This window comes from Corvus hawaiiensis, chromosome 12 (genome assembly GCF_020740725.1).
Source record: "Corvus hawaiiensis isolate bCorHaw1 chromosome 12, bCorHaw1.pri.cur, whole genome shotgun sequence".
Lineage (NCBI taxonomy): Eukaryota > Metazoa > Chordata > Aves > Passeriformes > Corvidae > Corvus > Corvus hawaiiensis.
The window spans coordinates 7,206,460-7,218,749 of NC_063224.1; the positions used below are offsets into that span (position 1 = coordinate 7,206,460).

Here is a 12,290-nt window from a genome sequence, read left to right on the forward strand (position 1 = left end):
TTGGCGCAAGCAAATGCTGATGCTTTATTAATCCCAGTGAAGGGATCACGCTGGCAGCACCTTTAGCCCTGAGCAACGATGGTGTTGATCCAGTTACGGAACTGGCTGACACGAGTGTACATGGCCGGCGTGTTGGTGTTGCAGTTGGAGGTTCCCCAGGAGACGATGCCAATCAACATCCAGCCATTCCCACTCTGGTATACCAGAGGTCCGCCAGAATCACCCTGCAGAGAAGATTCCTGCTTAGCACTCCTGGTACATGCTCCAAACTGGTCCCTGCCACCTGGTCCCCTGTGCACAGCCAGGTGCTGTAGTTTAAATATCTGGCTCCGTAAGTGCAAGACCCCATGTACCCTGCTCCTCCACCCTCCCTGTGATGCAATGGGAGCTCAGCAAGATCCCACATATCCTCTTCCTCCTCCACCCACCCTGTGCAGCAGGAGCTCAGCTCCTTACCTGGCAGGAGGAGGCACCAGCCCCACCAGCACAGATCATGGCACTGGTGATGCGGTTGCCCCAGTACTGCATGCACTGGCTCTGGGAGATCAGGGGCACGGTCACCTGCTGCAGGACTGTTGCCAGGGCTTGGGCTAGGGGAAAGAAGCACCGTTAGATCACCTCGGTGTCTGTGGGTCTCCTGGAGAGCACACAGGTGCCCTGGGCAAGCTTCCACGGGTGCTCCTGAATGCATGGGTGCTGCCATACAAAGTGTCTTCCTCCTCTGTGCCAACAAACCCCTTCTTCCCTGGGATCACCTCGTGCAGGCTGCCCCGAGAAAGGGCAGGCTTGTGCCTGTGCACAGTCATCCCTGGGTTACACACACACCCACGCCCATCTGCACATTGGTACACGTTCAGACAGGGTTACTCCACTGCCCAGCTCCACCCTTCCCACACATACAGGAGATGTCACCCCCACAGGCACCCCTGGACCCTCAGAACCCCCAGGAAGAACAGCAACTACACAGCCCTCCCTGAAGCTGCAGCTTACGTACAGTTGGGGTTGGTGCGTCCCCAGCCGGTGGTGACAGCCCAGGCGTTGGTGGGCAGAACCAGGTTGGCAGGGGCCAGGCAGATGGTGGACACACGGGATCCCAGCTGGGCGGGCGTGGACAGCCTCAGCAGGGTGATGTCGTTGTTCATGGTGTTGGGGTTCCAGCCGGGGTTGGTGATGGCCTGCAGAGAGAGAAACACCACAGCTCTTCATCCCTGCCCTGTGGGAGCAGCTGCAGTGCAGAGCTGCAGCCCTGACCCAGGACCGCATCCGCCTGGCTCACCCTGGACACAGTCTTCACTTGAACGGCCTCGGCATTGGAAGCAAGGCTATATTCCCCGAGGACGACAACGTGGGCATTCGGGCTGCAAGAGGTAAGAGAGAGTCAGGGGCATGTGTCCAGCCAGCACCCCGGGTGGGAGCAGCACTAGGGGCAGCCCTGGGCATGAGGAACCCAAGGGAAGCCACCATGGGGACAACTGGGGAGGAAGCCCTGGGTTGCTCAGGCCTTTGGGGCTGACCCAAGTGCCACCCAGAGATGCCCAACATGCTCTGAGCCCCTGCCAGTGGCACCAGCGTGGGCTGACCAGGCACTGCTCCTTACTTGAAATTGCAGTGAGCAGCTGTGACAACCCAGTACTGGCTGATCAAGGAGCCGCCGCAGAAGTGGGATCCTGTGCGGGTCTGGGGAAGGAAGAGAGAAGAGGAGCTGGGTGGCCTGAGCACCCCCAAGCTGGGGACAGGCAGAGGTCCCCCTGGTGCCCAACTGTGGCTGTGCCGTGCCAGCACGGTGCTTAGGGCAGTGCCCAGGGAGCGGGACAGTGCTGTACCTGCAGGGACACCTGCCAGGGCCATGAGCCGGGTACAGCGTTCTGCCCGTTGACGATCCTCTCGCTGTAGGCCACCGAGGGACTGACGGCAGGCACCCCGCAGCCTGCAGGAGAGGCACAGGGGCATAAGGGTGACCCAAAAGCTCAGGACTCATATCTGGGGACTGTGCTGGTGTGGGTGGCTCTGTGTCACCCTGTCCAGCATCCTGCTGCACCCTGAGGACCTTCCCACACCCATGGGCAGCATTTACCTGAGACGGCGCTGGCAAGGGCCAGGCAGGCAACTACCCACAGGAACACCATCCTGAAAGGAGACGGGCTGAACCCTTGGGGACCACGAGCTTTATAGCAGCCAGGGAGCCATGTGGCTCATAGCTGGCCAGGCTAAGGTCCCCCAGTGGCCTTGTGCCAGCTGTGGGCAGCAGTGAGGGGCCAAGCCTGGCACAAACACGGACGTGGGAAGGTACTGTCAAAAGACACCTGGGGGGCTTAGGCTTTTGCTGTCATGAGTTGTGTTAGTTCTGCAGCCTGTGGAGCTGGAGCGGGAGAGCACCACAGGGCTGTGATGGAGGGCACAGGGGGCTGGTTGTGAGCACACAGCTGGGGTAGCAGTGGGGCTGGACATGCTGGGATGGACAGAAGTGCCTGGGGTGGGAGGTCATCCCATGCTCAGACTTGTTTCAGATCTGTTGGCACTAGAGCTGTTTTTCCACATGGCCATGAAGTCCTGGCCTGGAGCAGCACTGGTCCCAGCTGGATGTTCCCAGGGCTCAGGGCCACCCTTTGAACCATGTCCTGGTGTGGGTGAACAAGTCCCAGAGCCAGGGGGGCAGGTGGGGAGGGCAGACATCTTCCCAGGCAGGTGGGGGCTGTGGCCAGCTGGGCAAGCACACCATGAGCCCCAGGGAGGACAGTGGGCCCCTCCCCAGGCTGAGGTTGAGCCCTTCACTGAGCATTGCAGCCACCCAACCCTCCCCCAGGTCTGGGGAGCATTCAGCCCCCTCTGTCCTGGACATGGGTATGTAGTGTCTGCATCATCCCCCGTGTCCTGGGTGATTTCCTGGGCTGGCACAGGGTGCAGGGAGCCAGCTCTGGAGTGATGCTGAACATGGGGATGGATCCCTCCCTCTCTGTGCCACCCACATACCCTGATCCCTGCCCCAACCCTCCAGGGAGCAGAGCCTGGACACTGGGGAGCGAGTGCAGAACTCAGGCCTTTATTTCCAGCAGTGGTACCATGCAAGGACAGTGGGATGTGGCCCATCCCAGGGCGGGAAGCGTGGCAGAGCATGGAGGTCTCCCGGGCCACTGCAGGGGCTGGGCACAAGGGTGTAGGCAGAGACACAGACTGCTCCTGATCTTCATACGGCACCTGGGAGGACATGGCCAAAGGCCAGGCAGCAGCAGAGGATGGAGGGAGAGCCAGTGCTCAGGGTGGTGCTGCCCATCACAGAGGAACCTTGGAGCAGGACAACACACCAGGCACAACCATGCTCTCCATGCAGCTTGAGAGCCTCCAGCTCCAGTCTTGTCTTGGATGCTGGCAAATGAGCAAGAGCCAGGAGTCTGTCAAGTCAGCAGGAACTCAGAGCAGTCCCTTTGTGCCAGCAGGGATAGGGCTGATGGCACTGTCCAGGGTGGGGACACCACCTTGTGCCCTTCTCCTCCACATCCGTGAGCCACGATGAGCTGGCTCAGCTGCTCCCCACCGGCCATGCAGGGCCCAGCCCGGTGGAGCAGCAACACCCAACCTTAGGCTGAGCCCAGAGGACATCTCATGGCTGAAACCGTCCTGCCAGCCTGGTCGCAGCAAGGCTCCAGTCTGCCTCGGAGTTGGAATGGTAACAGCCTGCACAGCCAGGACACACTGGCTCAGGGGGCTGTCTGGAGACTTGGAGAAACCCAAACATCCCTGCAGCCCATGGAGACATGAATTTGCCCCAGCTGCAGGTTCCTGTCCATTCTGCAACTCTTCTTTCTCCTGCAGGCAATGGGCCAGGCCTGAGCAGCCCTCAGTCACTGTCCCAGCAGGCCAGCAAAATAACTACAGGTTGGATTTCCCCCAGTCCAGGTATCCCAGGACTGGTGCTTGCAGGGAACAGTCTTCTCATGGGGCAAGACTGGGGGAGGATGGCCTTTATCCAGACCGTCCCCAACACAGGACAAGGTGCTGTGTGTAGGGGATGCCGTGTGTCGCCTCCATTCTCACCACGTACAGCCGCAGAGCTGCCCCTCACGGCCCCACCCTGGGACCAGCGGGGCACCAGTGCCAGGCAGGGTCAGGCACACTTGCCCTTGCGAAGGCAGAAGGGCAGCTCTGGCACAGGGACCAGGATGGTGCTGAAGATGGGCCGGTAGCCCTCGGGCAGGACCTGGGGGTGCTGAGCCATCATTTCCAGCACCACGTGCCGCACTTCCTTGGAGACGTCACCGCGGATATCCAGCAAGGTGGAGATGTGCTCATCGCTGGGCAGAGAGCCAGAGGTGAGCCTGGGCACTGCTCATGTCCTGCAAACCTCCCCCCATCCAGAGAAGCCAAGGCCAGGGGAAAACTGGTACTTTGCACCAGGCAAAGTAGCATTTTCTTGAAAACAGTCCCCAAAAACTTTTGAATTTGGTTTTGACATTTCCATTGGTGTTTTCTCACTTTTTACAGTTTGTTTGGCCACCAAATATAGATGTGTGTATGCCACAGCAGAACTGCTTTTTTCTTTACACCTTTGCCACTGGGACTTTTCAAGAACCCCTCAAATCTGGAGCATGGGAAAATGAAATCTCAGGGAGAAGGGGGTAAAGGCTCAGGTTTCTGCCTGCTCTGCTGTGTCACCTCACAGGGTGCAGCCCAAGACTGGCTTTCCAGGGGAGACTCACACCAGCGCCTCCTGCAGAGAGGGGCCTTACCTGACGTCAGGGTACTTGGTGATGAAGCCCACCACCTCCAGGCTGAGTAGAGCTGGGTCTTTGAGGCTGATCAGCTCTCGAAGGGCAAAAACAGCCTCCAGGCTCTGCTGGCTCCGGTCCAGGCCCTGGGAGGGAAAGCAGCCAGGTGTGAGACCCAGAGGAGGTCACTGCGGTGGCTGGTGAGACACAGCTGCATCTGCAGTGCCCACGTGGGCACCTGATCCCCTGCAGCTGGTGTCTTCCCACTCAGCGTGTCCCACCCATCAGGGGCTGCTGGGCAGGGTGACGGTCCCCAGAGTCCCTAATCCAGCCAGTTCTTCCCATATTGGCCTTACAACCACCCAGGTGTAACAGCCCCATTTGCTCGTGGGCTGTGGGCTGGAGGGGAGCAGGAGGGTGAGGTGATGCTCCCTTGCCGTGGCGCACCCAGGCCCCTCTCACCAGGCCACGGAAGAGCTCCCGGAGCTGCGTGGCGTCCTGCAGCAGGCGCTGGCACAGCTGGCCCCGCTCCTCCCGGCTCTTGCACACCATCTTCCTCTGCAGGAGTGCCCGCAGGTACTGGCTCGCCACCAGGAGCTCGGTCTCCGCCAGCAGGAGCTGGGAGGGGACAGTTGTTAGCGCTGGCATTGCCTGGGTGTCAGAACCCAGCTCCCCAGGGAAAGGCAGAGGGGAGCAGGGCTGGACACAACACCAAGCCATGGGAACAACCTGCCGGGAAGCCTCCTGACCAAAGGGACAGAGAAACAGCTGGATTTGGGGGAAGCCCTGAACACCTCCGTGTGGCGGTGCTCTCTGGACTGCTCCAGAGGACATGAGACGGGGCTCTCCGGCATTCCCGGCATCCTGCACCCCAGCACGGCCCCCAGCTGCCCAGCTGTCCCTCAGACAAGCAGCCGTTCGAAGGAGGTACCGTGCACACGGGTTTCCTGACGCGGGAGAAGTCCTTTGCATACTTGTCAATCACTTCACACATGCTGCCGACGAGCTGGGACCCGGAGAGCCACTTGCGGGAAGGCAGCTGCAGGCAGAGGGGCTGCAGGGAGCAGAGGAGCAGTGTCTGTGCCCGGCATCATCCACAGCTGCCAGCTCAGGGCAGCACGACACCCACAGCTGCTGCCTGCCAGCACGGACACTTTGCCTTGCAAAGCCCCCAAGCCCCTGCTGCCAGCCAAAACTCAGTGTAAACACGGAAGAGTGGTTTAGGTTAGGAATTTACGGAAACACTGGGGCCCGTCCCTCCCTGACACCCTGAGAGCCTCATTTTGGGGCTTTATCTGGGTCCTGATGCACACCTGAGGTGTGGGCAACAAGCTGCTTCTCACACACTTGCTTTTGGCCTGTCCTGCTGTGATTTTATTTTTAATTTCCACTCCTCATCACTTCCCTTGTCTAGACATAACACGTTTTTTGATTTCCTACTCCCTCCCTGCTGTCCTTGCCTGTCTTCCTGCTTACAGGCACGTGCTCCCTCTGTCTCTGCTGGGGCCACTGCCGCCTGCAAGATCTTCACCCTTTGGCTCTTCCTTTGTTTTCATGGCATTCAAGCCCTAAATAGTAATGTTGTTAATTATTTCAGGTTTTTGGTCCAGACTCCAGGAAAGCTAAATTTGACTACACTGGCAGGAAACGACTCAGGCAGTTGCACATGGATTCGTATCCTCCACACAGACTTTGCTGCTTTCCAGCTGGTTTTCTGCCATGGAACAGCCAGAAGAAGGAGTGTGAGGCAGCCTGGGGGGGGCTGTGGCTCCTGGTCTCTGTCTGCTAGTGATTTGGGGGCCATGAGCCATCTGCCCCAGCGATACAGGGCGGTGCTGTTGGCGACAGACATCGGGTGGTTTATCGAGGTCTGGGGGACAGGCTGGCAGAGATGTCTGCAGGGTGATAGCAGGGTACAGAGTACATGGCAGGGACCCCGAGCAGGAATAAACTCGAGCCTGGGGTGTTGCAATAGGGCTGCTCTTGCTGGGTTCAGCTTTGTTGCAGCCCTGGCAGGCTCAGGTGCTGGACCAACATACCTGCAGGTCCAGGAGCAGTTCCTCCAGCAGCAGCTGGGTGGCTTTCTTCTGCATCCTGTCTAGAGCAGCCTGGAGGGATGTGGGGACTTCTCTGCAGGCAGTGTTGGAGTGCAGGGAGGAGACAGAATTGCTAGGAGAGAGAAGAGAGAGTACAGGTAGCCTGGGAAGCATAGTGGGAACACTGGCCCCAGGGAGGATGGGGGTGGGTGTTGCTACAAGAGCTACCAGGTGCTGGTGCAGGTACCTGAGAGCCAGGTTGTTGTTGAGCACGGCCAGCAGGTAGGAGATGTAGTACTTGGGAACAGCCCGGTCCTGCTGGTGCTCCTTCCCGCACTGCACCAAGGCTTCCCGCAGGCTGCAACACAGCGAGGCAGCTGTGACGGGCAGGCAGAGCCCCAGGTGTCCCACCACAGGGACCTGGCCCTGGGATGCTCCCTGGGGGCACGTGGACCTCCCACAACCCTCCCAGCTCACTTGGCTCCTTTTGGATCCTGCCACCAGGTTGGAGAGTGATAGGTTGTTGGGAAGGGGGGGACAGTGGGATCCATTCTGGATCCCCTTGGGAGGGCTCAGCAGTATGTGGGGCAGCAGGCCCTGAGAGCTGAAGCCCCCAAAGGCATGGGTAGACAGACTGCTGAGCCTTCTGTGACCTGGATGAGCATGGGGTACCCCACAGCAGATCTCCACCACCAGCCTGTGATGCTTGGCCATGGGCCCAGGGTCTGTGAGGGTGGACAGGGATGTGAGGGGCTCCACTGACCGGCCCAGGAATGCCTCAAGCTCCTCCAAGGCCATGTTGTAGATCTTCTGCTGCAGAGAGTCAGTGATCAAGGAAGCCACCTGAATGTTCTCATTCAGCATCTGCAGCAGGAGAGGAGAGTGGAGGTGATTCAGGGAGAGCCTGCAGGCCACAGACTCCTTTTTGGGAGGTTTCAGCATGGTCGTGGCCCCATCTGTACCCATGTTCTTGGGGACCCACCTGCATGACAATGGCAGGCAAGGCTGACTGAAAGAAGCCCTGATGGTCTGTCTCAGGTTCCTCTTCCCTGAACCATTCCTTGAACTCCACCTCCAGGGTCCTCTGCATCCACTTGAACACGCTAGCCTGTGGGACGAACACCCACCACAGGCAGCCCAAGAAGCCAAGTACAGACTCCCTTGAGACCCAACACAGCACAGCAGCGAGTCCTGGGCCTCATCCCAGGCTCGTGGTCTGCAGCTACTGTCAGAGCAGATGCTTGGCTCAGTGGGAGTCACTGGGTCCCCATCCTGCTCACTTACCTTGACTTTCATCACGTATCTCCTCTCTGTCTGATCCACAAGCTCAGAGGACATTAGGGGACCCAGAGCAGAAACATCCACTTCTGGGAGGAGGTCAGGGTGACCCATCATCTCTGGGCTGCAGGGCAGAGGTGGGGCAGGGCTGGGAAGGCCTGTTCTCCAGGAGTTTCTACCTGTCCCTCTGCCCTCCTGGTGGTCATGCCCTGGCAGCCAGAGACACTCTCCCAACCCATCCATGAGCCAGTGAACAACCCAGCTCTCCACAACATGCCCCGCTTGGTTGGTGCCGGGGCTGGTGCTGACCTGTGGTACACACGGAGCGCCCACTCAAGGATGAGGAAGAGTCCCTGTTTGTCCAGGTCCTCCTGCAGGATCTCCTGGAGGTGGCTGGTGAGGGCCTGGTGGTAGGTGGCAGTGCAGACGCTGAGGATGTTGTAGTGAGCTGGGACGCACTGGACCATCAGGTCCTTCACCACGCACAGCTCAGACACGATGTCCTTCTGCAGCGCTGCCAGGTGCCTGGCCAGCCCCGGCCCTTCAGCATCCATGCGGGGAGCATGGAAATGGGCTCCTGTGATGGTGTCCTGGAGGACCTGGTAGAACTTCTGCCTCCAGCCCTTTGGGCGGCCAGGGGGCAGGAAGGTGGCCTCCAAGAGCAGAGTATCATCTATCTTCTCCTCCCGCTCGATGATCCTCACAGCGGTGACAAAGAGAACGGGGTCCTCGCGCACCAGCTGCAGGCTGCTGCCCACAATGTCCCACAGCTGCTTGGCCAGGCTCTCATTGAGCTCCTGCAGGCCACTGAAGTAGGACAGCACAGTTGCCTGGGCACTGGAGAGCCCGCGGAGGTGCAGCTGGGAGAGGATGTCATCCCGGAGTTGCTCCACCATCATGAGCTCCACGTGGGCCTCCAAGAGATGCTGCCCATGGAGCAGCTGCAGGATATGGGAAAAAACCTCGTGGACTGTGGGAGAAGGAGGAGAGATGCCAGCACTGAGTGTGGAGATGAATGGGGTTTGCACCAGGGCCATAGATGCAGGTTATCAAGGAGATGGTGAAGGGAAAGGTCTAGGGCTCTGGGAACACCATTGGATCAGGCCCTGGGGAAGCAGGGATATATCTCCATCCACCCAACTGGCAAAGCCTGAGTCACCTGCTCAGGCTTTATCACCAGCCCTGCACAGAGCCTGGGATTGGACTGAAGTTTTCCCCTGTGCTTTCCAGCCCAAATTGACCAGGACTGGGCCAGTGCCTTACCCGAGAAGATCTGGGGCAGCACCTGGACCACCGAGGCCAGCTGCACATGTTCCTCCATCAGCTCCCTCATCTGCTGGAGGCCCTGGAAGTGGTCTGCACTGTCGAGCAGGGCCCACCGTGCAGCCCCCAGATCCTGGCACACGCTCTGCACCTCCTGGGCCGCCGACCGCAGCTGCTCCAGCCCTGTGCTTACCCCCTCCAGGTAGGACTGGACAGTTGACTGGGGAGCAGAAAAGGATGGAGGGGCAGTGGAGCAGTTCCAGAAGGCAGGAGGACTCCTCACCATTTGCCCCAGCCCTGCATGGTCTGTGTTGCAGGCACTCTCCCAGCCCCACAAGGTCCAATGCGAGCAGTAATCAGATGTCTCTTAAAAGATTACTTTGTTTCTGCAAAAGAGCAGTGGGTCACAGGCCCCCATGCACCCCCAAGGCATGAAGGACCTCAGTGGCCATATAAACCCTCCTCCCAAATGGAGTGCCATCCTTTCCAGCCCTGCAGTGGCACTGGCACGTCTCCATGCCCTATCCACTCATTTAACTCCCTGCTTCTGCTGCCAAGAATCACCAGAAGCAAGTTGCTTTGCCCCCTGGACAATTCACCCAGAGTCAGGGTAGGAGAAACCATCTCTAAAATTATCAGGAGAAAGTTGTGGTACTCCGACAGATTGGGTCCTGAGGTTAATAATCCCTTGGGTCATACAAAAGGGGAGGTGGGTGAGGAGGGAGGTGTGCAGGGGGACTGGGACAGCCCTTACAAATGTGTAGAGATGGAGTTTCCCCTGTGGGGACCCATGGATGGGGACAGGTTGGAGCTCTGTGCCTCCTCCCAGCCGTGGGGAAAGGCAGCCTTTGGTGCTGGGACAGGGCAGTGATGGGCTGCGCTGAGGCCTGCACATGGAATGTGCTGAACCCCCCATGTGTTTTATTTTGAAGGATGGTCAGAGACACAGAAGACTCCTTTTAACACTTCAGACACTGCCTGGGGGTAAGGCAGAGAGTGAGGGGTGGGTTACCAGATCTTCTCCCCCCAATAATTACACTTTACCCACCAAGCACCAGCCAAAGGAAAAGATTTTGCCAAAAGAGGACACAAAGGGGATTCATGGTGCAAGAGGGAACCCTGACTGGGATCCCTGCCTGAGGAGGGGATGTGGCTGCAAGTGTCCATGGGATGGGCTGTGGCAAACACACACCTTCAGCCGGGACTGGATGGAGCTGTTCCTCTGCGTCTCTCGTCTCCGGTAATGCCCGAGCCCCTCCAGTTTCTCAGGGCGGTAAAACACCCCTGAAGCCCATTTCAGAGCAGCTCCTCTCGCCAGCTTCTCAGCCTTCTCTGCTTCCGGCCACTCCTCATCTGGGGATGCAGCCAGGGGTCAGTAAGCACAACGAAGTGGGGCAGGAAGGGCCCCTGAGGCCAGAGGCAGGAAGCTGGCCGCCAGTGGACTTCCAAGCACACACAGACGTGGGAAGCTGGGCAGCATGGCACCAAGAGGGGGTCCTTCTGCAAGGGCCCCCCAAGATGCCACCACCACGGCCTGGGGCTGTCACAGCAGCTGTGGCACCAAGAAGGCTGCCCTGGGGAGCTGTGACTCAGCCTGCCAGCTCAGATTGTCCCCAGGCTGAGCGCACATCCCCGCTGCTCCCCCAAACACAATGCTAGGTTGTCTGAGGGGGTCTGATGTCACTTGGGAAGCTGTCAGCAGGGTTGAGACTCCAGCAGTGAGTCAGCAGGAGGGATGGGGAGATGGCAGCTCTCGCAGGAAGGAGAGCCAGGCTAAGGTGAGGATGGGAGGCTCCTGGTCTCTCCAAAGCACCCACGCAGCTGTGTCCCCCTTGACACATGGTCCGAAGCCATGCCAAAGAGCTCCTGGCCACAGTGGAGGGCTGAGAACCAGCACAGTTACCACACACCAGTCCGGTCCCCAGTGCCTGGTTACATCATTACCCCATCCCATCCCCACCCACTCCCTGCAGCCCCGCGGGGATGTCACCTAGTGCCAAGCCGGGCTCCTGCTCTGCTGGGGAGTCACTGGCAGCCTTGGGGACCAGGGGATTAGGGAGGAGGACAGCAGCTTTGAGGATAAGATGTGCGGTGAGCAGTACTGCCCCGGCGCAGGTATCACCATCAGGAAGCACCGCCAAGCTTCCACCCCGCAAGGACACAAGGCACCAGCCCCGGCACATGGAAAAGGTCCAGGGGGTGGAGGGGGTGGTGAGGCAAAGGGCAGGGGAATCCCCAAAATGTACTGCAAGCAGCAGCATCCCCTTCCCTGCCCAGCTCGCCGGCTCCCCGGGGCGCATCATCCCCGTTACCTCTGGGGCTGGCGGCGCGCTCGTCCTCCGCAGACATGCCCATGGTGTCCAGGCTGTGCGGAGCTGCGGGGCCAGGGCAGGGCTGCGGAGGAAGCCGGCTGCCGTTTCCTCAGCCGGAGCAGCCGCGCTCCTCAGGGCCTCATTGTGTTCCCGCAGCCGCGCTCAGGACGTCAGGAACGGGGGGCGGAGGGGAGGGGGGACACAGGAAGGCACCGCGACAGCCGGAGGTCTGGGGAGTAGAAATCACGGAATCACAGGATCATTTAGGTCAGAAAAGCCCTCGAAGATCATCGAGTACCAACCGTTAACCCAGCACTGCCAAGCCCACCACTAAACCACGTTCCTGAGTGACACATCCACACGCTTTTTGAACACATCCAGGGATGGTGACTTCACCACTGCCCTGGGCAACATTTTCCAGTGCTTGACCATCCTTTTAATGAAAAAAATTTCCCCAATATCCAATTTAACCCTCTCCTGATGCAACTTGAGCCCGTTTCTTTTCGTTCTGGAGATCACACCCTGCCTGCCCTCACCGGCACACCCCGTTCTCCGGACACTCAGCCCTGTCCGTGCCCGCAGCGCTGCCCCCTCGCACCCGGCTTGGCTCGGGGAGGACAGCGGGGTGTCAGACCCCAGCCCATCCACAGTGCGAGCCCAATCGAGGCGGGATCAGCCGGGAAGTGGTGCGCTGTGCC

At 59.5% G+C, this 12,290-nt stretch overlaps 2 protein-coding genes across 3 annotated transcripts; both read right to left on the reverse strand.

The window, feature by feature from the left end:
* CTRL (chymotrypsin like) lies at positions 1 to 2,940 on the reverse strand. The gene is made up of 7 exons (XM_048317005.1): positions 2,075 to 2,940; positions 1,824 to 1,927; positions 1,598 to 1,677; positions 1,277 to 1,358; positions 995 to 1,175; positions 457 to 590; positions 1 to 224 (listed from the first exon to the last, which is right to left on the reverse strand). The coding sequence occupies exons 1-7, from the start codon at positions 2,124 to 2,126 to the stop codon at positions 63 to 65; spliced, it is 795 nt and encodes a 264-aa protein (XP_048172962.1). The 5' UTR covers positions 2,127 to 2,940; the 3' UTR covers positions 1 to 62.
* A 79-nt stretch (positions 2,941 to 3,019) lies between these two features.
* On the reverse strand, positions 3,020 to 11,881 carry EXOC3L1 (exocyst complex component 3 like 1). Of its 2 annotated transcripts, XM_048317003.1 has the most exons (13): positions 11,593 to 11,880; positions 10,473 to 10,633; positions 9,281 to 9,500; positions 8,327 to 8,987; positions 8,024 to 8,141; positions 7,722 to 7,847; positions 7,503 to 7,603; positions 6,987 to 7,097; positions 6,743 to 6,872; positions 5,635 to 5,757; positions 5,166 to 5,321; positions 4,725 to 4,849; positions 3,020 to 4,289 (listed from the first exon to the last, which is right to left on the reverse strand). In XM_048317003.1, exons 1-13 carry the CDS (start codon positions 11,633 to 11,635, stop codon positions 4,103 to 4,105), a joined length of 2,262 nt encoding a protein of 753 aa, XP_048172960.1. In that variant the 5' UTR covers positions 11,636 to 11,880; the 3' UTR covers positions 3,020 to 4,102. The 2 variants fall into 2 exon arrangements, with proteins under 2 accessions (XP_048172960.1, XP_048172961.1); XM_048317004.1 differs by lacking the exon at positions 5,635 to 5,757 and having other exon boundaries at positions 11,593 to 11,881.
* Positions 11,882 to 12,290: the final 409 nt, after the last annotated feature.